Source organism: Balaenoptera acutorostrata, chromosome 1, assembly GCF_949987535.1.
Source record: "Balaenoptera acutorostrata chromosome 1, mBalAcu1.1, whole genome shotgun sequence".
NCBI lineage: Eukaryota > Metazoa > Chordata > Mammalia > Artiodactyla > Balaenopteridae > Balaenoptera > Balaenoptera acutorostrata.
The window spans coordinates 7,757,338-7,784,346 of record NC_080064.1 but is presented as its reverse complement, the minus strand read 5'-3'; the positions used below and the strand labels follow the sequence as shown (position 1 = coordinate 7,784,346).

General features: G+C 45.6%; 1 protein-coding gene across 1 annotated transcript; it reads right to left on the bottom strand.

Moving 5' to 3' along the window:
- Positions 1-1,528: 1,528 nt before the first annotated feature.
- RBP7 (retinol binding protein 7) lies at positions 1,529-19,667 on the bottom strand. The gene is made up of 4 exons (XM_007170020.3): positions 19,555-19,667; positions 8,032-8,210; positions 7,811-7,912; positions 1,529-1,771 (listed from the first exon to the last, which is right to left on the bottom strand). The coding sequence occupies exons 1-4, from the start codon at positions 19,625-19,627 to the stop codon at positions 1,721-1,723; spliced, it is 405 nt and encodes a 134-aa protein (XP_007170082.1). The 5' UTR covers positions 19,628-19,667; the 3' UTR covers positions 1,529-1,720.
- Between the last annotated feature and the right edge of the window lie 7,342 nt (positions 19,668-27,009).

The window sequence follows — 27,009 nt, the reverse complement described above, 5'->3', positions numbered from 1 at the left end:
AACTTCCTATAGATTTCTGTCATCACCAGCAGATGGTAAGCTCCTACAGGCGCAGACCTTTCCTCTGCTGTTGTCCACGGAATCCCTAAAGCCCAGCTTACAGCCTAGCACGTGGTGAGTACCCAGTGGCCATGAGTCCTTCCCTGACTTGCCTTATCATCTGGCATAGACTCTATGGTCCATAAATTCCATCCATCTCGCCAAGTTGCTCCCCTCCAAGACTCCCTGAAACTACCACCACGTCACTTCTGCTTCTCACTGTCTGTACCCCTTTGCTTCTGCTGGTTCCAAAACCCTTCGCCTGCTGCTTCAGTACCAGATGTGCTTCTAAACCATCCTCACCAAGATGGAAAAATCCTGCACCTCGCCTTATAGATAACTTGGGCAACTCAGAGAGCACTGAACACTCCCTCAAGCCTGAATGTTTCCTTCCTTTGCTTTCCTGATGCCTCCCTGTTTTTCCAGCCCCTCTGGTCCTGGGGCTGTGGGGTTTGTACCTCGGGTTTCTCTCTCCTCACTTTAAACATAATGTCCCAGACAGTCTCATCCATATGTGTAGTTCATATGCTCGACAACTTGTGCGTGTCTCCAGACCCATCTATCCACTGTCTCCTGGCAGCCTGGCTTTCACCCGGCACAGGCACCTCAGAATCCAAAGTTCTGACTCCACTTCCTTCTTCTGCTTGTGTTACCTTCTTTCTGATGGGCCTCACCCTTCCTATAACAGCCTGAAACAAAAGAGAGCACCTCCCTTGATTCTTCCCCCGGCCAGCATCCCTAGATCTCATCCATCACCTTGGACTATAGATTCTGCCTCCCTAATAATTGGTTACTTCTCTCCAGTCCCAGGAGTCCTTTTCCCGTATTTGAGACCTGGGCTCCAGGTGATCCCGAATAATGTCACCTCACACTGTGATTTCCACCGGGCTTTCCAAACTGCCTCCTGATTTGCATCCCCCAGCCACAGTCTTTCTTCACTCTGCATTCAGAGTTACTTCCTTTGAGCCAACCTAATTGTGCATATCTGCTTAATACCCATCACCATCTTCCTATTACCTTGGGGACAAAAATCTCACCTCTTTACCCTAGCATTCAAGATTCTTCATGGTAGGGCCCCTGACTGTCATGTCAGTTTCCCCTGCCATCTCTCCCCTCCCCACCCCACCCAATACACCCTAAGTTGCAGCTATAGCAATCTTTTCAGTTCTTCAAATATCCCTCCAACTTTTGCCTAGAATGCTTCCTGCTTACCTATGCTTCAGGTCCCAGCTTAAGGAGCACCTCCAGAAATATTGCAGACCCCTGCCACCACTTGCCCATCCCCAGATGTCAGGTTTGCCCCTCCTGAGCTCTCACAGCTGCCTATAATTCTCACCACTGTTCAGACTGTTTGTTTCCTCCATTTTCCTCACTAGACCTGGAAGAGGGGAATTAAAACTTGTTCATTGGTGTGTCAGTGGTGTGCCTAGAAGCCTTCCAAATATTTCTGAAAATAAGGAGATATGCTAAATTTAGAAGGAAAAAGTCATAATCATCGGACAGGTTTATTGAAGCTGAGAACTTTTCTCACAATCCAAATGGCTTCTGGTACAGGATGTGTGACATCTTTCCGACCACAAGGCCCCATCCACCAAACCAGGACAGATCAACACCTGTTTATTCTGGAATATAATTCAGCATTAAGCTACTGCCACATGTGGACTCTGTGGTTGGATCCAGATCAAGCTCTCTGGAACGTTTGTTTGCACACTTGGCCTTCACAGAACATTTCCTAGGGGCAGGGAGGAAGGGAAGACGAAAGAAGATGAGTTGGCATGTGGTCTATTACTATTAGTCACAACACTTCTGACACCAGGTACGTGGTGTCTTTTCCAATCCCATGTCTCCAACCCTCTGATGCCAAACTGGATGGTCAAGAATTTTTCTTTTTTTAAATTTTCACTTTTACTTGTATCTTTCTTTCTCTTTTAAAAAAATATTTATTTATTTAGTTGCACCAGGTCTTAGTTGCGGCAGGCAGGCTTCTTAGTTGCAGCATGTGGGCTCCTCAGTTGCAACAGGAGGGCTCCTTAGTTGCGGCATGCATGTGGGATCTAGTTCCCTGACCAGGGATCGAACTCAGGCCCACTGCATTGGGAGCGCAGAGTCTTATCCACTGCTGGATGGCCAAGAATTTAATTCAGTTCTGACACTGAGGACCAGAGCTAGTGCAGACCCCACAGGTCAAGGGCTTAGTCTCATGAGATTGCCCTTATTTCAGACATCAGTCACAAGTCCCAGGCCACCCATACTTCCGACCGAACAACTGTAAATTGGGGATTCCCACAACCCCCTCCTCAGGTTCAATACTTTGCTAGAATGGCTCACAAAAACACTCTTTACTTGCACTTACAGGTTTATCGTAAAGGATGCAGCTCAGGAAGAGCCAAACGGAAGAGATGCATAGGAGAAGGTATCGCTGGGAGTGGGGGGGGGGGCATTTGGCAGGGCGGGCAGAGCTCCAGGAGGGCTACCCTTCCAGCACTTCTATGTCTTTACCAACCAGGAAGCTCTCTGAACCCCCTTATGTAGGGGTTTTTATGGAGGTTTCATTACACAGGCATGATAGCTTAAATCATTGGCCATTGGTCATTAACTGAATCTCCAGATGCTCTTCCCTCAACCAAGCTCAGGGGCTGCGATGAGAGTTCCAGCCTCCTAATCCTGCATTGATCTTTCTTGGGACCAGCCCCCATCCCGAAGCTATCTAGGGTCCCCAGCCACCAGTCATCTCATTAGCACACAGAAGACACCCTCACTACTCTGAGATTCCAGGGGTTTTAGGAACCAGGTACAAAGACCAAATTTATTTATTTATTTATTTATTTTTGTATACTCTATTTTTTTGAATTTTTGAATTTTATCTTATTTATTTTTTTATACAGCAGGTTCTTATTAGTCATCCATTTTATACATCTTACTGTATACATGTCAATCCCAATCTCCCAGTTCATCACCCCCACCCCCGCCACTTTCCCCCCTTGGTGTCCATACGTTTGTTCTCTACATCTGTGTCTCAGTTTCTGCCCTGCAAACCAGTTCATCTGTACCATTTTTCTAGGTTCCACAAATATCCACAAATATCATTAATATATGATGTTTGTTTTTCTCTTTCTGACTTACTTCACTCTGTATGACAGTCTCTAGATCCATCCATGTCTCTACAAATGACCCAATTTCGTTCCTTTTTATGGCTGAGTAATATTCCATTGCATATACGTACCACATCTTCTTTATCCATTCGTCTGTCGATGGGCATTTAGGTTGCTTCCATGAGCTGGTTATTGTAAATAGTGCTGCAATGAACATTGGGGTGCATGTGTCTTTTTGAATTATGATTTTCTCAGGGTATATGCCCAGTAGTGGGATTGCTGGGTCATATGGTAGTTCTACTTTTAGTTTTTTAAGGAACCTCCATATTGTTCTCCATAGTGGCGTTATCAATTTACATCCCACCAACAGTGCAAGAGGGTTCCCTTTTCTCCACACCCTCTCCAGCATTTGTTATTTGTAGATTTTCTGATGGTGCCCAATCTAACTGGTGTGAGGTGATACCTCACTGCAGTTTTGATTTGCATTTCTCTAATAATTAGTGATGTTGAGCAGCTTTTCATGTGCTTCTTGGCCATCTGTATGTCTTCTTTGGAGAAATGTCTATTTAGGTCTTCTGTCCATTTTCTGATTGGGTTGTTTCTTTTTTTAATATTGAGCTGCATGAGCTGTTTATATATTTTGGAGATTAATCCTATGTCTGTTGATTCATTTGCAAATATTTTCTTCCATTCTGAGGGTTGTCTTTTCGTCTTGTTTGTAGTTTCCTTTGCTTTGCAAAAGCTTTGAAGTTTCATTAGGTCCCATTTGTTTATTTTTGTTTTTATTTCCATTACCCTAGGAGGTGGACCAAAAAACATCTTGCTGTGATTTATGTCAAAGAGTATTCTTCCTATGTCTTCCGCTAAGAGTTTTACAGTGTCTGGTCTTACATTTAGGTCTCGAATCCATTTTGAGTTCATTTTTGTGTATGGTGTTAGGGAGTGTTCTAATTTCATTCTTTTACATGTAGCTGTCCAGTTTTCCCAACACCACTTATTGAAGAGACTGTCTTTTCTCTATTGTATATCCTTGCCTCCTTTGTCATAGATTAGATGACCATAGGTGCGTGGGTTTATATCTGGCCTTTCTATCCTGTTCCACATATCTATATTTCTGTTTTTGTGCCAGTACCCTATTGTCTTGATTACTGTAGATTTGTAGTATAGTCTGAAGTCAGGGAGTCTGATTCCTCCAACTCCGTTTTTTCCCGTCAAGACTGCTTTGGCTATTCGGGGTGTTTTGTGTCTCCATACAAACTTTATGATTTTTTGTTCTAGTTCTGTAAAAAATGCCACGGGTAATTTGATAGGGATTGCATTGAATCTGTAGATTGCTTTGGGTAGTATAGTCATTTTCATAATATTGACTCTTCCAATACAAGAACATGGTATATCTCGCCATCTGTTTGTGTCATCTTTGATTTCTTTCATCAGTGTCTTATAGTTTTCTGAGTACAGGTCTTTTACCTCTTTAGGTAGGTTTACTCCTAGATATTTTATTCTTTTTGTTGCAATGGTGAATGGGATTGTTCAAATATTTATTTTTATTGTATCACAGCTTGTAAGAATCATCCCAAGAGTATTCTTGGAGCAAGGGTCCTTCTATCCTCTGCTTAGGCAGAGTTCTTGGCTATGCCAAAGAAGGATGCATGCAGTTTGAACATTACTTCTTACAGCCAACTAATCTGAATCCTCAAACAAATTTGTGTTTTCTTTGTAGTTTCATGTTACATTTTTGTGATGGCAAGTTTCTTAACTTTGTTTTTATTTCCAGAAGAGTGTGAGGTTTGTCAATCTAAGAATCAAAATATCTTCAATGTCTTTGTAATCAAAGACTCCCCAGACTCTCAAATACCACCCATATCCAACTTTAAGATGAGTGGTCTCATTTTGTTTTCATGGATCTCACCTAGATCTCACATGTACGTTGAGACTTAAAAAAACATAGAGTTGAAAGTACACATTCTTGTCAGACTTAGATTTGAATCTCTACTCTGCAACCTTGGGGAATTTCTAAATCTCAATCTCTTCATTTGTAAATGGGAAAAATAGTGTCCCTTTCACAGGATTGTCTTGAAGACTAAGTGAGAAAATGCACTCAAAGGATTTAGCTAAGTAATCACACACAAAATCATCACTCAAAAAATGTAAGCGAGGGCTTCCCTGGTGGTGCAGTGGTTAAGAATCCGCCTGCGAATACAGGGGACGTGGGTTCGAGCCCTGGTCTGGGAAGATCCCACATGCCGCGGAGCAACTAGGCCCGTGCGCCACAACTACTGAGCCTGCGCTCTAGAGCCCGCGAGCCACAACTGCTGAGCCCACGTGCCACAGCTACTGAAGCCCGTGCACCTAGAGCCCGTGCTCCACAACAAGAGAAGCCACTGCAACGAGAAGCCTGCGCACCACAGTAAAGAGTAATTGCTCACCGCAACTAGAGAAAGCCCACGCGCAGCAACGAAGACCCAATGCAGCCATAAATAAATAAATAAATAATTTTTTAGAAAATGTAAGCCATTGTAACATACCTGTATGGCAGGAAGAAATTCTCATTTTAAAAGCCATAATTAAGCCTTGATGTACAATTTTATACCCTCTAGATTATATTTAGAAATTATTGATTAGGTTGAGCTATAATTTGTATGGTCTTGAAGTGCTGGTGGCATAAGAAATTGATGTACCCTTTTGGAAGCGAGTAAGGCAACAAAGTAGCAGGAGGCAATGATGTCTCTGACAACACTGATCCTCTCTGTGAATTCTTCCCAAGGGAATAAATCCATGCATGCAAAGAGGTCTGTTTATGTGAATTTAAGAAATAGCTGAAAACACCCTGAAATATTCCTGGACATTGAAATTAAGAAAATGTTTTACTAATATGAGAGTTCATGAACCTGATGGAATATTATGCAGCCAGTTTGCTATGTTATTATATGTATTCAATTTATACATGATGAATTCAATAGGGAAATTATTTAGAAACCTGGAATATGTTTTTCTATTGAATGAAAAGGCAGAATATTCTAACAGACTGGATGGTAAGATACCAAATTGAAAACAGTGAGTCGGGATGGTAGGATTGCTGGTCATGGTTTCCTGTTTAACATTTTCTTTAATAATCTCATCAAAAATAAGAACACTCAACAAGAAAATACAAACAACCCAATCAAAATAATGGGCAGAAGACCTAAATATACATTTCTCCAAAGAAGACATACAAATGGCCAATAGGCACATGAAAGGATGCTCAACATCACTAATTATTAGAGAAATGCAAATCAAAACCACAATGAGGTACCAGCTCACACCAGTCAGAATGACCATCATTAAAAAGTCTAAAAACAACATATGCTGGAGAGGGTGTGGAGAAAAGGGAACCCTCTTACACTGTTGGTGGGAATGTCAATTGGTGCAGCCACTATGGAGAACAGTATGCAGGTTCCTTAAAAAAACTAAAAATAGAATTATCATATGACTCAGCAATCCCACTACTGGGCATATACCCAGAGAAAACCGTAATTCAAAAAGACACATGCACCCCAGTGTTCACTGCAGCACTGTTTACAATAGCCACGTCATGGAAGCAACCTAAATGCCCATCGACAGATGAATGGATAAAGGAGATGTGGTACATATACACAATGGAATACTACTCAGCCATGAAAAGGAACAAAATTGGGTCATTTGTAGAGATGTGGATGGGCCTAGAGAGTGTGAAGCAAGTGAGAAAGAGAAAAACAAATATATATTAACGCATATGTGTGGAATCTAGAAAAATGGTACAGTTGAACTGGTTTGCAAGGCAGAAGTTGAGACACAGATACAGAGAACAAATGTATGGACACCAAGGGGGGAAAGCAGGGGTGGGGGTGGGGGTGGGGTGAAATGAATTGGGAGATTGGGATTGACATGTATACAATGATATGTATAAAATGGATAATAAGAACCTGCTGTATATAAAAAAAAATAATAAATTAATAAATACAAAAAAAAAGAATTACCATATGATCCAGCAATCCCACTCCTCAGCAATATACCCAGACAAAACTATAATTCAAAAAGATACATGCACCCCTATGTTCATAGCAGCATTATTCACAATAGCCAAGACATGGAAACAATCTAAATGTCCATTGACAGATGAATGGATAAAGAAGATATGATACACACACACACACACACACACACACACACACACACACACACACAATGGAATACTACTCAGCCATAAAAAAGAACAAAATAATGCCATTTGCAGCAACATGGATGCAACTACAGATTATCATACTAAGTGAAGTAAGTCAGACAGAGAAAAACAAATATCATATGATATCACTCATATGTGGAATCTAAAATATGACACAAATGAACCTACTTTTGAAGCACAAACAGACTCACAGACATAGAGACCAGACTTGTGGTTGCCAAGGGCGGGGGGAGGGAAGGGATGGACTGGGAGTTTGGGGTTAGTAGATGCAAACTATTACATATAGAATGGATGGACCACAAGGTCCTACTGGATGGCACAGGGAACTATACTCAATGTCCTGGGATAAACCATGATAGAAAAGAATATAAAAAAGAATATATATAACTGAGTCACTTTGCTGCACAGCAGAAATTAACACATTGTAAATCAACTATACTTCAATAAAATTTAAAAAAAGACAAAACAGGGCGAGTACCAGGTAGAGTTGGTCCCCTTCAATCCAATGGGTCCAGCCTCTGTTCTTCTTTTCCCCCTTCTGCACACAGGTGAGTCTGTCATTGTCCCAGATGACCAAGCTCTGCATGAGGGATGGGAGAAAATACTGGTTTGCTCTAGCAACATCCTCAGGTATTACTAGGGAAGGTGCCAAGGTAACCTTGCAAAACTAAAAGCCTGTGTCATTACTTTAATTTTTACCTTGCATTTTCTGTTATCCAGGCCTTTGTTATCCTCATCAAATTCTTCTCCAACTTTAAATTTCACAAGGTAGTTCCTGAAGCTGCTGTTCGTGTGGATGGTAAAAGAATCCCCATTCTGCTCAATCATTTTCTGTGGTTTCAGCAGCTTGGCTATCTTACGAGTGGCAAAGTCAATATCTTAAAAACAATTTTTTAGAAAGAAAAGAAGACATTTCAACATTTCCTTGAGATGCAAAAGCTAATAATTTGGCAGCTGTCCTCAGAATCATTGCATTTGATGGCTAGTGTTGCTTTTACAACTTCAGCATCGTTTCCTGACAAAATTGGATCTACAGGGTCAGCTATCCTGGCAAATCTCCTTCCAGAGGCTGATTAAAAATCTTGAACAGGGCTTCCCTGGTGGCGCAGTGGTTGAGAATCTGCCTGCCAATGCAGGGAACACGGGTTCGAGCCCTGGTCTGGGAAGATCCCTACATGCCGCGGAGCAACTGGGCCCGTGACCCACAACTACTGAGCCTGAGTGTCTGGAGCCTGTGCTCCGCAACAAGAGAGGCCGCGATAGTGAGAGGCCCGCGCACCGCGATGAAGAGTGGCCCCCACTTGCCGCAACTAGAGAAAGCCCTCGCACAGAAACGAAGACCCAACACAGCCATAAATAAATAAATAAATAAAATTTTTAAAAAAAATCTTGAACAGCTTTCAGGAAAAGTTCATTTGGCTGGCTGTGTGTTAGGTGATGGATTTGAAGCTGGGCATGGCAGAGACAGTTCTGGGAATCCCCTCAGAAGTTGACAAGAGGACGTGGAAGCCAAGGGGGCTGGGCTCAGGCCACAATCCAGCCTCAGTCACAGCGATGCTGCCTTTTTCTGCTTTATACATTTACACTTCCAATTAAGACAGCATTTGAACAGTTTCTGAACAATGGCAAAAAAACAAAATAAAACAAAGCACCTCTAACAAAAAAGAAAAACAAACAGGGAATTCCCTGGCAGTCCAGTGGTTAAAACTCGGCACTTTCACTGCCAAGAGCCTGGGTTCGATCCTTGGTCGGGGAACTAAGATCCGGCAAGCTGTGAGGCGCAGCCAAACAAAAAATTAATAATTTAAAAAAATTTTTTTAATTTTAAAAATTAAAACAAGAAAAAAAAGAAAAAAATTAAAACAAAAAAAGAGGAGAAAAAGCACCTCAAAAAACATTGTAATCATACAAATACTACTATACATTGGGAAATCTTTAATAAGCTTTAAAAAAGAGTCACACACCGAAACACGGAATGCTGAGACAATCAGCGTTTTGGTATAGACAGCTCCCATTCAGTGGCTTTCAACCCATTATGTACTAGAGGTAAGGGTTGCTATTTTATTTTATTTTATTTATTTATTTATTTTTAACATCTTTATTGGAGTATAATTGTTTTACAATGGTGTGCTAGTTTCTGCTTTATAACAAAGGGAATCAGCTATACATGTACATATATCCCCAAATCTCCTCCCTCTTGCATATCCCTCCCACCCTCCCTATCCCACCCCTCTAGGTGGTCACAAAGCACCGAGCTGATCTCCCTGTGCTATGCGGCTGCTTCCCACTAGCTATCTATTTTACATTTGGTAGTATATATAAGTCCATGTCAGTCTCTCACTTCGTCCCAGCTAGGGGCAGGACAGGAATAAAGACGCAGATGTAGAGAATGGACTTGAGGACACAGGGTTGCTATTTTAAATAGGGAAGCCAAGTGCCATTTCAGCCAGAGCTGAGGGAGATGACGAAGTGAGCTGTAAGCTGTGCAGATTTGGGGGGAAAGAAGTGTAAGACAGAGGTCACAAGGATCCCAGGAAGGGCGTGCCAGATGGTCTCAGGAACACCCAGGAACCTGGGGTGGCCAGAGCAGAATGAGGGAGAATGAGGAGGAGGAGGGGACCTAGAGATGAGATGCGAAGGGACAATAAGGACCATCGGACTGTAACCCAGAGCAAGATGGAGTCAGATGGGAGCCACCGGAATGTTTAGAGCAGGTGACACGATCTGACCTGCTCCGGCAGCCACAGCTATACGCTGGCCCGTCACCCTGGACAATTCTATGAGTCACAGGGCATGGTGCTCCTATTTAGGGATTGTCCTATTATGTAGAATAAAGTTTTAGGAATCTTCATTTCAGAGACTTACGTACCTCATTGCAGGTAGCTTGGTCCCAGAGTTGACCCCTGTTTTAATTTGTTTCCCTAACAGATTCGGTTTTTCCTGACACGACTGCCACTAGGGGTTAGCTGTGCTTCTTAGGGCCAGGCGCCTCATACTTCCATTTCCAGCCTAGAAAACGTGGCCAAGCCCTGAGTAGGGGTCCTTCAGCATCTCATTAGCCCCCACCCATTTCTTTTGTCTTCTTAAAAATTTTTTCTCTTTTTTTGGCCTCACCACGCGGCTTGCGGGATCCCGGTTCCGTGACCAGGGATTGAACCTGGGCAGTGACAGCGCGGAGTCCTAACCACTGGACTGCCAAGGAATTCCCAGTCCCACCCATTTCTAAGCTCAATGATAGTATAAATGTTTTAGAATGAAATAATGCCATTTGCAGCAACATGGATGGACCTAGAGATTATCATACTAAGTGAAGTAAGTCAGAAAGAGAAAGGCAAATACCATATGATATCACTTATATGTGGAATCTAAAATATAAATATCTACGAAACAGAAACAGTCTCACAGACATAGACTCACACCCCTCTTGTGGCTGGCAAGAGGGGTGGAGTGGGGGAGGGAAGGATTGGGAGTTTGGGATTAGCAGATGCAAGCTATTATATATAGGATGGATAAACAAGGTCCTACTGTATAGCACAGGGAACTATATTCAATAACCTGTGATAAACCATAATGGAAAAGAATATGAAAAAGAATACATACGTATAACTCAATCACTGTTTTACAGCAGAAATCAACATAACATTGTAAATCAACTATACTTCAATAAAAATTTTTTTAAAGTTTTTTTAACCTAGAACTCAAGTTTTTATCATGAAATGCAAATGATCCAGTCTTTACTTGTTTTCAGCAATGTTTAAACATTGAGGCTAAACCCTTAAAATATTTATCCGATTATTAAAATGACCAAGCCAAATTTAAAATAGTTATCACTGACTTTCCTTAAACCCTATTCTGTATGTGGAACAAAAACAAACAAGAGGGCTTCCCTGGTGGCACAGTGGTTAAGAATCCACCTGCCAACGCAGGGGACTATGGGTTCGAGCCCTGGTCCGGGAGGATCCCACATGCCGCAGAGCAACTAAGCCCGTGCACCCCAACTACTGAGCCTGCGCTCTAGAGCCCGCGAGCCACAACTACTGAGCCTGCGTGCCACAACTACTGAAGCCCACCCGCCTAGAGCTCATGCTCCACAAGAGAAGCCACTGCAATGAGAAGCCTACGCACCTCAACGAAGAGTAGCCCCCGCTCACCGCAACTAGAGGAAGCCTGCGTGCAGCAATGAAGACCCAACACAGCCAAAAATAAATAAAATTTAAAAACCCCAAACAAGAATCCAAACTTTAGATAATTACTTTACATCAGTTATGCTTTTACCATCAGTGAGATGATTTGTTGCTAGTTAATTTATAATTAGTACTACTGTTACTGAAAGCTCAGCCTCTCTGTGCACCGGTGCCTAATCAAATCCCGGAGACAGAGTTTTGGATGAAGTAGAAAAGGAGAGCTTTATTGCTTTGCCAGGCAAAGGGGCACACAGCGGGCTTTGGCCTCGAAAAACTGTGTGTCCCAACCCCAGAGGATTTGATGAAGGGTTTTATAACAGTGGTTCAAAGGCGGGGAAGTCTCTGACAAGATCAGGGTGCGAGCAGGGCTTGCACTTCCTTAACCTCATCTCAGGTGGTCGTCTCCTCATCTTAATAAGCTTCTCTGGTCCCTTTAATCTCGCCTCAGGTGGTTTCTTGGCTGCTCCTCCCTTGATTAGCAACTGTTTGGAATCGCCCTTTGGAACTCAGGGAAGGTCATGGAGGCTGGAGTCTTGCCTACAAGAAATGGTGGACAGGACAGGGACTTCCCCGGTGGCGCAGTGGAATCTGCCTGCCAATGCAGGGGACGCGGGTTTGAGCCCTGGTCCGGGAAGATCCCACATGCCGCGGAGCGACTAAGCCCGTGCGCCACAACTAGTGAGCCTGTGCTCTAAAGCCCACAAGCCACAACTACTGAGCCCGCCCGCCCTAGAGCCCGTGCTCCGCAGCAAGAGAAGCCCGCGCACCGCAAGGAAGAGTAGCCCCCGCTCGCCGCAACTAGAAAAAGCGCGCGCGCAGCAGCAAAGACCCAACACAGCCAAAAATAAATAAATTAATAAATAAATTAATTAAAAAAACCGGTGGACAGGGACATCCCTGGTGGTCCAGTGGTTAAGGACCTGCCTTCCAATGCAGGGGACTCGGGTTTGATTCCTGGTTGGGGAAATAAGATCCCACATGCTGTGGGGCATCTAAGCCCACGCACCACAACTAGAGAGGAGCCCACACGCCGCCACTAGAGAAGCCTGTGCCGCAACAAAAGATCGTGCATGCCGCAACTAAGACCCGACACAGCCAAATAAATAAATAAATATTTTTTAAAAAGAAGAAGAAATGGTGGACAAAAGAAGGCCTCCGTGCGCAGGCCCCACTCGGTTTCACTAACATTGTAAGACTGTCACTTAACAGATTTGCAGTTGCAAGGCTGACCTTTTTAAAGATCAAAATTTAAATTAGCTTAAGTTCTGGTCATTTTCTGCCAGGTCTACACTTACCATGACCTCAGTGGCCAAATGGCCTTAGTGCTCATAAGGCTTTTGTCCAGGTCAAACCGTGCTTTTCCATACCATTGGATTTTTAAGTAGGAAATAAGACATTCCAGCAGGAGGAAGAGACAATCTAAACGATGCACATCCTATTACAAGGATGTGTGTGAGCATACACATTTTAGGACAGGATCTCAAAGAGGCCAACACAACATATACTTTTCTAAACTTCATCTGTTCACATTAACCCTTCATCCCAAAGCCACTTCTAATCTTGAGGCAAGGTGGGTCTTGGAGCCAAGAGATACTGGCTTTAAATCCAGTTTATGTGGTGACCTTGGACAAGCTGGTAACATCCCTGCCTTCTCATGTTCATGGGATTAAAGGGGGGTCCAGACAAGATGGTCAAGCCCTTGCAGGCATTATTAGCACAGGGTTCTTTGCTGCCTAGAGCTTCATACCTTGGGTCTTCCTTTGCTATTGTGGGGTCCCCCAAGAACTCCCAGATCCAGAGCTAGCTCCTCCAGACTTTAGAGCCCAAGCAAACTTTCTTCAACGTCCAAAGGACAAATTGCCTTTCTCCTCCCTGCAATTTGGCAGAAGCTAGGAAAGAGCAGTATCAGAGCCATGTTGGGGAGTTGCAGGATCAGCCCTGGTCAGAAAGGAGTAATTTCCCCCCTCAAAAGAGATGCTGGGGGACTTCCCTGGTGGCGCAGTGGTTAAGAATCTGCCTGCCAATGCAGGGGACACGGGTTCAAGCCCTGGTCCGGGAAGATCCCACATGCCACGGAGCAACTAAGCCCGTGCACCACAACTACTCACAACTAGAGTGAGCTTGCACTCTAGAGTTCGTGAGCCACAACTACTGAGCCTGCATGCCACAACCACTGAAGCCTGAGTGCCTAGAGCCCGTGCTCCGCACCAATAGAAGCCACCGCAATGAGAAGACTGCTCACCACAACGAAGAGTAGCCCCTGCTCGCCGCAACTAGAGAAAGCCCATGTGCAGCAACGAAGACCAAGTGCAGCCAAAAATAAATAAATAAATAATTTTATTTAAAAAAAAAAACAACCATAAACATTTTTAAAGGGAGAATCATTTGGGGAGGGGGTCAGAGTCTTTGCTATCTTCCACTGTATGCAGAGTTTCAGGGTGGTGTTCTAGGAATCTTGTGCTCAGTCTGAAGTTACCATCCTTCACCTGGGTGGAGACCTTAGTTCCTGCATAAGAACTCAAAGGTATTGTTATGTATATTCCTTGAGTAGGAACAAGGACCCTGCCCCAAGGCTGCACTATTGTTTCTTGACTGCTCCTCCTTTGTTTCTGCATTCCCTCCTTTCCCTGATAAGCAACTTGAATCTGATCTTTGGAACTCAGGGAAGGTCAAGGAAACTGAATGAAGCCTACTTCCTACAAATAAGAAAGGAGGGACACAGAAAGGATTTGTACCCATGAGGGCCCCACAGGATTCTACTCAGTTTCAGAATTACCTAAGAATCTGGTTGAATGCAGATTCTGATTCCATAGATCCAGGATCTGGGATGAGGCACAAGTGTCTGCATTCTAAGGAGTTCTGCTGGTCCTTGAGTATGAGTAACAAGACCCTACAATCATCTGGATCTGAGCCCCTATTTTGCCCAGGAAAAATGCATTGACCCTGGAGTCTATGTTTTTACACGTGGAAGGCAGAGGAGAGTGTTTGCCACACAAATAGCCATGTGTGCCAAATGATTTTCTTCCCAGGTTTTTAGCAACTGGCAATAGGTTTTAGGCTGATTTCAGCTATAGTATAAAATGCTAATGTAAGCAGATAGGTTAGGGGGTCCCCCAGAGAAAGAGAACCAGGCATAGCTTTCTTGACATAAGAGAAACCATTTTTGGCCTTGTCATTTTTATTTTTTTGGTGTTGCCTTTTATTTTTATTCTATTTTACTTTAGTTTTTGGCCGTGCCATGTGGTATGTGGGGTCTTAGTTCCCCAGGGATTGAACCCACGCCCCCTGCATTGGAAGCACAGAGTCTTAATCACTGGATCGCCAGGGAAGTCCCATGGCCTAGCCATTTTGTGATCTAAGCCTGGCCATAATGAGTGCCCTTGAGCAGGTCTTAGTAATTCAGGAACAAAGGAAAAGCAGTCAAGAAAAAATAGCTCAGCAATAAAACAGAGTCCTACTTCTGTAAGCAGCTATTTTGTCCCTTTCCTGCTTGTCTATTTCTGTTCCCCTTAAACCTTAATTATGACAATGAGATCACTAGGTAACATTTAACCTAACTCCTGACTTATGCTCTACTAAATGTTCACAATGCCTTGCCTAACCTGTTGATTCTTTCCCTAGATTAAAAGAAGTAGGAATGAAGAATTAAGTAAAGAATGACTAGTTTTCTACCCCCAGCAACTCCCTGAGCAAATTTACAGGCAGACCACACAGGCAAAATAGCATCCAAAGGAAGATCAGGAGAAGACAGCAGGTTTGCAAGCAATGGAAAAATGATGAAGAATCTGACCTCCTACCTTAATAATTAACTGAGATTTTTTTCCCCCTTTTTCCCTTTAAAAACTTTCATGGCTGAGCATAATCTTTGGAGTTGGTTTTGGGACATGAGTCCACCTTCTCCCCAGATTGCCAGCTTTTCTGATTAAAGCAACTTCCCTTTCTACCAACACTTGCCTCTTTAGTATTGGCTTTTGAGCAGAAGCTGAACCTGAGTTTGGCAACAATTCCTCCTCAAGGAATATACAGAACAATCTGATACAGTCTTAGTTCCACAGGAACTAAGGCCCCCACCCAGGTGGAGGATGCAATGATGGTGTTGACCCGCCTGAGGTGAATCAACTAAAGCTTGGACTCTGCCCAATTCTACGCTGAATTCTCCTCTGCTCAAACCCCTTCATGAATATGCATATACCCTTAGCTTAAAACTTCACCAATTTTGCTATTCAGGGAGACACTGCTTTGGGAAAGATCCGCAGTGTTGTCCTTACTTGCTGCAAGAAATAATAAATCCTTTCTTCTCCTGATCTTTGGCTTGGTCACCCACCAAGAGGCGAACCCAGTTTTCAGGTAACACTAAGAGATCCCTTGGTTTGTATTTTAGACACTCTTTAGAATATCAAATCTGATCCAACCACCTCTAACAGATGAGGAATCTAAATGAACTCAGAGGTTATATGACTTTGATTCTATTACCAACAATCAGCGGCTAGTTATCTGGGTTTCCAGTTTGGTGCTCTGTTATACTAACTAGCCTCTACTCCAGCATCCTTAGCACACTTATATTTCTTTTGGGAAACAGACTGCAAATAAGAGTTCATGTGTTGTCTGGATCTAGTATCTTTCTGGAACCTGAACCAAATGTAAGAAAAGGAGTAGTGAGGCAGGATATTGACTCAATACTCTATGGTTTAATCCTTTGTGAAATGGGTTGGATGATAGATGAATATAGCTAATGTAAATAGATAGCCTCTGTTGGCCTCTAGGATCTAATACAGTGGCAGATAATTGATAAGCTTCTACTGAAATCACGAAAAAGAAAGTATCAAACAAGGGGTCATAGCAGAGCGTAAAGAAAAGCAGGACAGTACTGGGGACAGGTGAAGGATTCCATGAATACACATTTGAAAAACACTAATTACAACACTCAGAAGGCTGCTTTGCGGTACGTGACAGGCTTAACAAAAGATGTCTTTGCACACTTGAAATGTTGACTCTGACTCCATTCCCTGTTTTCTTCTCTAAGAAATTTGCTCTAAAAGCCATGGAGGGCCTTCCCTGGTGGTCCAGTGGTAAAGAATCCACCTTCCAATGCTGGGGACGTGGGTCAATCCCTGGTCGGTGAACTAAGATCCCACATGCCACGGGGCAAGTAAGCCCGCACGCTGCAACTACTGAGTTCGAGTGCCTCAGCTAGAGAGGCCCCCCTGCTGCAAACTACAAAGCCCAGGCCCTCTGGAGCCTGTGCGCCACAACTAGAGAGAGAAAACCTGCATGCCACAACTAGAGAGATGCCTGTGTGCTGCAACGAAGAGCTCGCACCACAACGAAAGATCCTGCATGCCGCAACGGACCCAACGCAGCCAAATAAATAAATAAATAAATGCCAGCCATGGAAATGGTTAAAGAGAAAGCATAGCAAGGCAAAATTCAAAGCCATCTACCAATCCTTAGCACTTTATCTTCCATAAAGAAGCCAGAGACTAGCCAGAGAAACCAGGGAAGAAAGCACTTATGGTCACATGTTGCCACTAATTTGGGGGTGAGGAGATAAGAACATTATCAGGATTTACTGCCTTTGGGAAAAATCATCATTAATTCCTTCTTATGAATGGGAAAGAGGAAATGAGATTCAGGTGAAGGGTAGTAGAATATGCCACCCTCAGACATGCCACTTTGTCATACTGACTATTTTGAAATGAAGACGATTGGGAAGCAGATAGAAGAAAAGCTCTCTGCCTTTCCCCCAGAAGCAGGACATAACTGTGTAAATGTGTCCCCCCCTCTCTCTATACCAGGTTGGACAGAAGTTAGGGAGACAACATTAGATTCCTATCAGCCTAGAGATGGCATCAGAATTTACATAATAAACTTTACTAACTAGCTCTCATTTTCCATTAGTTCTTCCATGTATTTATCTTCCCACAATTTGCCACCCCTAGAAAATCAAAGCCCTTTTCTTTGTCTTGTCACTTCTCTACAAAATTATTACTCTTTGCTAAGATGCCACATAACCAAGTTCTAACCACTGTGAGATGCTCATCACTGAATGTTCCTGTGTGTATTCACCGTGCATGTGCTAACAAACTTCTCTGTGTCTTGTTACTTTTTTTTTTTTTAATTAATTAAATAATTTTTGGCTGCGTTGGGTCTTCATTGCAGTGCTCGTGCTTCTCATTGTGGTGGTTTCTCTTGTTGCGGAGCATGGGCTCTAGGCACTCGGGCTTCAGTAGTTGTGGCATGCGGGCTCAGTAGTTGTGGTGCACGGGGCTTAGCTGCTCCGCGGCTTGTGGGATCTTCCTGGACTAGGGCTTGCACCCATCTCCCCTGCAATGGCAGGCGGATTCTTAACCACTGGGCCACCAGGGAAGTCCCTACTCTGTCTTTTTTAGTCTAATTTACAGGGCTCCAGCCAATGAACCTAAGATGGGTAGAGGAAAAATACTTTTTCCTTGCCTATGAGGTTTTGTGTCAGTATGAATCAGATTTAGCTTGAGAAGTTCCAGACTTCCCTACTTAGTGTGAGAAAGGGAGGGGAGAATCTTACCATAGGCTGGGAGATCTTAAAAACACACGGGAGCCTCAGAACCGTACGTTTCAAAGTGGTTAAAATGGCCGATTTTATGTTATATTTATTTTAGCACAATTAAAAGAAAAAAGAAAAAAAAATGGACCCCCCTGCTCTCAGTTTACAGATGGAGAAACTGAGGCCCAGGTCAGATAATGAGGAGGCGAGCCAGAGCAGCCCCCAGCCCCCTAGACTCCCAGCAACTCTGGCCCAGCTGTCAATAGCGCCCCTGATGGGTGTCATTTAGGCGAAAGTGCTTGGCACAGAGTAGGTGTGAACATACTCTGAACCATCAAGTCTGAAGAATTAAACTAAGGGCAGGACGAACTAAGAATCGGTACGGAAGGGAGGCGTTCTACAGTCCCGGCAGAAAATAAACTCTTGAGGCCCTCTGGGAAGCAAGGTCATTGGCCGGGGCCCCGCCGCCCCTCTACGCACCCTGGAGGCCCCCGCGTTCCCTTCCCTCCGAGCCTAGAGCGCCGGAGCCCAAGCCAGGCAGGGGGCGGTGGAAGCGACCCCTCCAGGCGCCTACCCACAGTCCTTCCGGCTGGAATTGGGCCCCGGGGTGGGGGGGACGGGGTAGTGGCCTCGAAGGGGTCTGGGTTTCTTGACCCCCCTCAAGCCCTCGAGGTTAGGAGAATCCAGAAAAGTAAAGATTTCAAACGTAGCTCCCGAACTCCACCGGGCACCAGAGTCACGTGGGGGCGCGGGCGCGGCCGGAGACCGGCTGGGGAAGGTCCTCTGGGGCCCGCGAATCCGCGTCCCGGACCCGCTCCAGGTGATGCTGTGCTGCCGGCCGGGACCTCCCCGGGACCGTCACTGGACTCGGGGAATCCCAGATCCGCCGCCCGGAGCCTCGCGTTAAAGCGGCTGCGCAGCGAGGTTCTCCCGGGAGGGGCTTCGGGCCGGGGCGCCCTCTCACCCGGGTGGACCCCCATCGTGTCCCCGAGCCTCCCAGCGAGGTGGGCCCATGCCACCCGCGCCCCCGCCTGCTTGGAAGTCCGCGATAGGACAGGAGCCTCGGCCGCGGGGTAGAGACGCACGGGGCACCGGCGGACAGACAGAAGGACAGGCAGAGAGACTCGCGGACGGGGGAGAAAGAAGGACGGGGAGCGGGTGGGCGGACGGCGGACAGGAGGGAGGACGGGAGGGACCGGGACATGGGCAGGCGGGTGGGGGGCAAGGGGATGGGGGAGACCGAAGGATGGGGGACAGGCAGACCGACTGGAGGACTGACAGACGGACGGGGGTGGGAGACCGACGGTCAGACGGACGGACAGCGAGACGGAGGATGGACGGGGGTGGGGAGGCGGGGGAACCGGCGGATCCTCAGGCAGACGGGGGGACGGACGGACGGACGGACGAGGGTGAGGGGAGACAGGGAGACTGACCCACAGGCCAGCCCGGCCTCCTCCGCCCTGAGCCGGACGCGCGGCCGGAGCCCGAGGCCCCCGCACGGCCCCCCGGCCCTACCTAGGGCCAGCATGTAGCCCTCCAAGTTGTCGCTGCTGAGCAGGTTCCAGGTGCCGCTGAGGTCGGCGGGCATGGCGGGGCTGGGGCGGCACTGGCGGTGGGCGGTGGGGACCCGGGAGGTAAATGTGTGGCCGGGGAGGCGGGACCGGGGCGGGGCCGCGCGGGAACCGCGCCGGGAGGAGCTGTGCGGGGAGCCCTCCCCACCCGAAGCCTCCTTCGCCACGCGCTCCTGGATTTCTGCTACCTCCCTTTTGCAGATAGCTCAGTTTTCCCTCGGGTTTCCTCCTCTCTGCTGTTAACTCCAAACCGTGATCACGGCCACACTGTTTTCTCTGCCTACACGTTACTAACCAAGGGATCTCCTTCAAAGGCATGGCATTGATTACTGTGTCAGCTGCAAATAATATGCCAATAAATCCAACTCTAGTGGTCTCAATAAACAGGGGGTTATTTTCCTTACCTATCAAGCAGTCCTTGGGATAAGCAGTTGCCGGTGATGATACGGCAGCTCCATTGTCACGGAAGTGGCACCTCTGTGCTTCTCCTGGCTCTGTGATTCCTGCCGGTTACCTCGCTGGGATGAGTTGGCTGCTGGGTTTCCAGCCGGAACATCCACATTCAAGGTGGGAAAGAAGGGGTAGAGCACCACCTGCCATTATCCCTTCATCAGATTTCTGTTTACCCTCATTGGCCCAAACTGTGTCTTATGCTACTTTTAACTGCAAGGGAGCCGGGGGAATCTAGTATCTAGTCTTTAGCCTTGTCAGCACAGAAGGGCCAAAGAGTAAGGTGTTGGGAATGTGGGCTAACCTGTAATATAGCCACAAACACCCTCTCTATAGGCTGGCTCCAAGACTTATCTGTCCATTTCTTTTCTTTTTTTCTATTAAAAAAATTTTTTTTTATTGGAGTATAGTTGATTTACAATGTTGTGTTAGTTTCAGGTGTACAGCTTATCTGTCCATTTCTGATCTCTCCCGTGAGCTCCAGACTCAAGTATATTAATAGCCAACATTTATTGAGTGATTACTATGTGTATTATCATTTATCACAAAATCCTACCTCTCCAATAGTTACTTTAGTATCTCCATTTGACAGAGACAAAACCTGAGACAAAGAGAGGTTAAGTAACTTGCCCAAGTTCATACAGTTGGTGGAAGAGTCTGGATTCGATCTCAGGCAGCCTGACTCCAGAGCTCATGTGTCACCTCTCACTGCTTAAGATGCCTCTCGATGTCTCCCCTTGGATGACTTAAAGGCATTCGAATGTAACATATCCAAGGCAGAAAGCATAAAACAAAATTATTCCTTGGCTTTCCTCATCTCCATAAATTGTACCACTAGTCACCCGGTTGCTTAAGCCCAAAGCCCATTTAGACACTGGAGTTCTCCCTTCTCTGCTCACCCATATCCAATCCATCAGCAAATCCTGTTGGTTCTTCCAACTTAACCCAAGCCACCATCCTGTCTTGCCTCTTCCCTGGACTTGCTGCTTCAACTCCTGATCCCACCAAACCATTCTCCATCCTGCAGTCAGGCAAGCTTTTGAGAAATGTAGTTCAGATCTTCTCACCCTCAAGCTGAAAATGCCTCAGTGTTGTCCCGCTTTTCGTAAGAGGAAATTGCACTCCCTCCCATGGTTCATAAAGCCATTGCTGATTGGGTTTCTGGATACTTCTCCAACATCATTACACTCTGTCTCCCTCGACTCAGCAACTCCAATCATACCAGTTTTGTTGTGGTGGTGATTCCGTGCAGAGGTCAAACCCTTTCTTTCTTCGCAGTCTTTGTATACAGTGTTCCCTCTTCCTGGGAGGTTTTTCCTCCTGGTTTTCGCACGGTTAGCTCCTCTGGCTTCCAGTTCAAAAGTCACTATTAGGGAAACAGTCATTTTTAACCATGCTCTTCACGGAGAAGAATTTTCCCTAAACACCCTGTTTTGTTTTTTTTTTTTCCAACCCTATTTCTTCCTCATGGAGGTGGAATGAGTTACCTGGTTGGGAGAAACTAGGGTGACAACCCATTACGGTTTCCCCAAGACTGAAGGAGTCCCAGGGCATGGAACTTTCATTACTAAAACTGGAAAAGTTCTAGGAAATCTGGAATGAGTTGCTTGCCCTACGGACAACAGCCATTGAAGAATTTTATCCACTAGGTAGAGTTAGTCTATCAAATACTGTAAACACAGGGTATCTCAGTATTTTCTTCTCCCTTTTGACATGGACTTGAGGGTGTGTCTATTTCACAGACCTGAACCTTCTCTCAGATAGACTGCCTAGATTGGGGGAGTTAGTATATCATTTATTCTTGCCTCTCCCAACTCAATGGCTTAAAATAATACAGGTCATTAATTGGCTCACAAATCTGCAGTCTGGGGAGGGCTCACAGGGCATGGCTCTTCTCAGCTCCATGTGGCATTAGCTGGGGTACCTTGACTCCAGTTGGGAGGGCTAGAGAAGCCACCTCCCAAATGGATCCATCTCACGGCTATCTGTTGGCTGGGAGACCAGCCAGGCCTGTGGGCTGGGGGCCAGGTTCCTTTCCATGTGGGCCTCTCCATGGGCTGCTTGGGCTTCCTCAAGCAGGGATAGCTGGGCTCTAAGAGGGAGCATCCCAAGAGAGCCAGGAAGATGATGTACCATCTTGACCTAGTCTGAGAAGTCATATAACATCACTTCCACCAAAGTCCAAGGCCCACTGTGATTCAAAGGGAGGGAACATGGACCTCATCCCTCAGTGTCACACTGTAAAAGGAGCACGTGATGGGGACTTCCCTCCCTGGTGGTGCAGTGGTTAAGAATACACCTGCCAATGCCAGGGACATGGGTTCGAGACCTGATCCGGGAAGATCCCACATGCCGCGGAGCAGCTAAGCCCATGCACCACAACTACTGAGCCTGCGCTCTAGAGCCTGTGAGCCACAACTACTGAGCCTACGTGCCGCAACTACTGAAGCCCACGTGCCTAGAGCCCGTGCTCCGCAGCAAGAGAAGCCACCGCAATGAGAAGCCCGCGCACCGCAACAAAGAGTAGCCCCTGCTCGCCGCAACTAGCGAAAGCCCGCGTGCAGCAACGAAGACCCAATGCAGCCAAAAACAAATTAATTAAAAAAAAAAAAAAAAAAGGAGCACATGAGATGGGAGATTCTCGTAATAGCCATCTTGGAAAACACCATCTGTCACAGTTACCAATCCCTCTTTTGACCCTCACACTAAGCTACAACTTCTAACCTGGATTTTATCAGTCATAAGGGTGCTATTTTGGGAATTCCCTGGTGGTCCAGTGGTTAGGACTCGGCACTTTCACTGCCGGAGCCCTGGTTTGACCCCTGGTTGGGAGACTAAGATCCCGCAAGCCTCGAGGTGTGGCAAAAAAGGTGCTATTTTGGTTCCCCACTTATTGTTTCTTTTGTCTTATTTTTCCATTAGTTTAGAAGTTGAACAGAGAAATATTTGGATCTCTTCAAATATCTGAGTCACCTTCTCAGAACAGCCTTCTGATCTACATTTACTCTGTATCACATCTCTGCTTATATCCTTCATAATTATCATAATCCATAATTATCTTTTCTCGCTTTGTTTACTGACTACCTTTTTCATTAAAATGTCAAGGGCAGAGACCATGTTCATCTTATTCACCTCTATAGTATCCCCAGTGCCTAGTACAGTGCCTGGCAAGTGCTTAATAAATGTTTGTTGAATGAATGGCTATGACCTTTCCAAAGGAGAAATACCATTTTTATTGAGGAAACCATAGTGGCACTCACTGCCTCGCTCAGATGAGGCTATTGATTCTCATAAGTATGAAACATTGATTCCTTTGATGGAACATGACAGGATGATATCAAGTCCTGGGATTAGATATACTTTGCCACGTAAAGGGCACAGAACGAAGAACTCTGACCAGATTTCTGGAGCATGAAACCTGTTTAAATTCCAGATGACTAAAGGAACAGGACATGGAGAAATCACATTTCCTTCCTATCCTTAAAATCTGATTGTTCTAAATGTTGGCCTGAAAATGAAAGTCACAGAAATAACTAATAATAGTTCTAGCAGTTGTGCTGGTTGGTATGGCTTTTGGCCAGCTTGAGCAAGGGCCATCTATTAGGGAGAGGGTTGAATTTTAGTTGAAGTGGACATAAGACTGGACTTGCCCATGGGAGGAGGAATCATTTTCTCCTCTGCAATTTCAAGATCTTTCTTCTAGACTAAGACTAAAGTTATCTCTGGAAAGGAAAGAGAAAGTTATCTGGCCAAATTTGAGCCCTTTCTTTCCTTCTATTTGATACTGGCAAAGTAAACCATAAAATTAGAGCCAAGATGAGGTCCTAATCTGGTGTACAAGCACTGCTTCTCCTAGACAGTAATGGATGGGAATGATGAGGGACACGTGATGAAGTCTGATACTGGTCCAGCCAAGAATGGCGTGGACAGTAGTAAACTTCACCCCACCCATACCTCCCCTCCCTAACGCAAGGAGCCAACACCATCAGGGAGCTCAGTGCAGTTCCAGGGATAAGACCTGGATACACAGGGGTTCATTATACTTTTATCACTAATTCTATGTTTGAAAATTTCCCTAATGTTTTAAAATGTAATTGTCATCATGAGACTCACTGGTTTGGAAAAACTTATCAGGCAGTTTAACTTGATTTGGGACACACTGCCTGCTGTATCATTCAGACCTGTAAGACGCTTGAGGCAGAACTGGATCAGAATCCCAGCACTGAAGTCCCCTCAGCAGGAGGAGGGCCATCGTCCCTCAGGAGGAGTCACAACAAGAGAATGGGAATCGCCACCACGCGCCAGCGCCACTGCAGCAGGCCCGAAACCCCACCGGGACCCCTCCAAGCTCCCCTCCTATGAGCCGCCACATCCCACCCCACACGCCTGGCCTCGGTCAGGCTGGCTTCCTTGCTAAAGCCCATGGTCACACGCCTGCTCTTCTCCGTACCTCCTCTTAGGTTGTTCCTCCTGCCTAACGTTGCTGGAGTTGGCAAAAAACCAGACCAGAAACAGGACTCCTCAAATTTCAGATAAATGACGAATAATTGGTAGTATAAGGAGTTCCACCTGGAACACCCTCTGTCCTGGTTTCCTGACTACAGGAGCCCCGGGCACTCATTTTGAGGAAGGCTTCAGGAGCGGCTCTGGAGAGTTCCCTGCTGATGCTCCAAATGCAGCATTTCTCTGCCCGCCCTCCCTAACTGCCAGCAGCCTGGCGACAGAGGCTGGTGACGGGTGCTGAAGGATGCTCCCTTTAGCACCTCAAGTGATGAGTGTTCCGAGAACTGCTTCCTGGTCGTGCAGAAGGGTGGGGACACGTGGTGAGAAGCCAGCATGAGTGGCAACGCTCCATCAGGGCTACAACATTTTGGAGCCGGAAGGGGCCTCAAAAATCATTGTTTTGGGGGCCTCCCTGGAGGTCCAGTGGTTAAGAATCCATGCTTCTAATGCAGGGGACACAGGTTCGATCCCTGGTCCGGGAACTAGGATCCCACAGGCCTTGCGGTGCGGCCAAAAAAAAAAAAAAAAAATCACCACTTTTGTTTACAGAAAGGGAATCTGAGAGACAAGTGACTGCCCCACCCCCACCCCCCCACCCCCCTGCCCCGATCGGCTGACTGACATGCCTGAAGCTAGGAACCCGCCTCCCAGGCAGAAGCTTCTTCCGCTGACTCACAGGCAACAGTGCTGCAGGGTAACGTTCTGGTACCAGCATGGGCAGCTGGGCGCCCTTCCTCAGCTTTTTGTTGGTTAAGAGTGAACTGCGGCGCATACCCCTCCTTCCTCTGACTGGGCATTCGTTACCCCAGTTCCAAGGAAATGCTAACACTGGGCGAGTTCAACTTAGTCCATCTGTGTGGATTGAACACATCAGACATCACCATCAGACTACCATACTGTTGAAAGTTGTATTTATCTACTTTGGGTGGATGCAAATTTCAAGATTTGGCTAAAACCTCATTCTTTGAAAAGTAATACATTACACGAGGAGTAAAGGGGTTAAGGGCACAGGTTCTGAAGACAAACTGCTCGTTCAAGCTTCAGTTTTGCCATTTACACCAGTCACCTAATTGTGCCCATTTCCCTCATGATATAAGGCACATGTTAGCACATGCTGGGCACAATTATTAAGTGCTCAATAAGTGCTGACATTATTAAGTTCAAACAGCACCACTGGTGAACTAGGTACAGATTTTAGAGATGGATACTGTCTACGCGTTCTCATAGTTAGCTGGATGCTATGGTGAACATCTTAGACCAAGAGGCCTTTGGGAGCAATTATGAGAATGGTGGAGGAATGGATGTCCTGTGGCACCCAGAAATAAATGTTAAAGGAGCCCATTTCATAATATAGCAACTTCTGGGCCCCCAGAGAAGTGACTTGGAGAGGGTGGGGTAAGGATGACAGCAGCCCCACCACTGCTATGCATGCTGACCCTGGGGGGAGGCTTCTTTCTACCCTGTAGTGAGATACTCAAGGGGGGCAGAAAAAGAAAGAGCATCCTTTGATGCAGGAGATGAAGCTAAATCACCCCCTTGGCTCAATCGGACTAGGCATTCAGTGCCCCAGTTCCAAGGAACTGCCAACAAGTGCTGTTCACACTTGTCCACTAACCAGGCAAACAACAACACAAATCTCCCCATATGCTGTAGGCTCAACTGAATGAAACTGCAGTAAAGGACTTCTACTGAACGTTCTTCTGCTGCTTCAAATTAGACAATGTAAGAGGTAAGGGAGTACTACACATAAAAAACACCAGCATCAAACAAAACACCAGCTCTGCACATTTCCTAAACTCTTAAATTCACATTACAAGAGCCAAGTATGAAAAAGGTATGGTAGGGAACAAACAATGGCATTTTTTCCCTCTTCCTCAACAGAAGCCACAACAGTTACTGATATTTATTCCCTTGTGAAATTCATTGTCCTATTTCATTATCCAAAGAGGAAGCTCTGTCCTTAAGGTTACCCTCAACTACGTTATTACTTTGTGGCATTAGCAGCATCCTGATACTGGGACAAAAAGGCAAGCAGCTCTTTCCATGTACAAAGTTGTTGATCCACAAATAGCACAACAACAGGATCATTTCACTGTTACCAGGTCTCCTGGGAGGGTCCCCACATGCCTTACCCAGTGGGCCCTGAGGTCAATATACTCACAGCTAAGTAGACTGTGGGCACTTCTAGGCAGGATGGCATCAAAGTAGAAAACAAGTTTCTAGCACTGGAAACTTTCTGCAGTTCACACGCAGTTCATATAAATTAAGTGTAGTTTTCCAGGAGAAGAAATCAAAGTTAAATTTTGATAACTTCATCTGTTTCTAGATTGTTATTTTTCAGTACTGCTACAATTCTTAAACTCCAAAAAGCTGAGGAGCGGAAGAATGATCCTCGTCTCCACAATCTGAGATTATAACCTTTCATTCGTTCAGCAGATAAGAGACT

Excerpts from the sequence above, each read along its gene's own strand:
- RBP7 (XM_007170020.3), bottom strand. The coding sequence starts at position 19,627 with ATGCCCGCCGACCTCAGCGGCACCTGGAACCTGCTCAGCAGCGACAAC. Across the intron at positions 8,211-19,554 it reads GGGCTACATGCTGGCCCTAG|ATATTGACTTTGCCACTCGT; the intron begins GTAGGGCCGGGG and ends ATTGTTTTTAAG. Across the intron at positions 7,913-8,031 it reads TGGATAACAGAAAATGCAAG|AGCTTGGTCATCTGGGACAA; the intron begins GTAAAAATTAAA and ends TCCCTCATGCAG.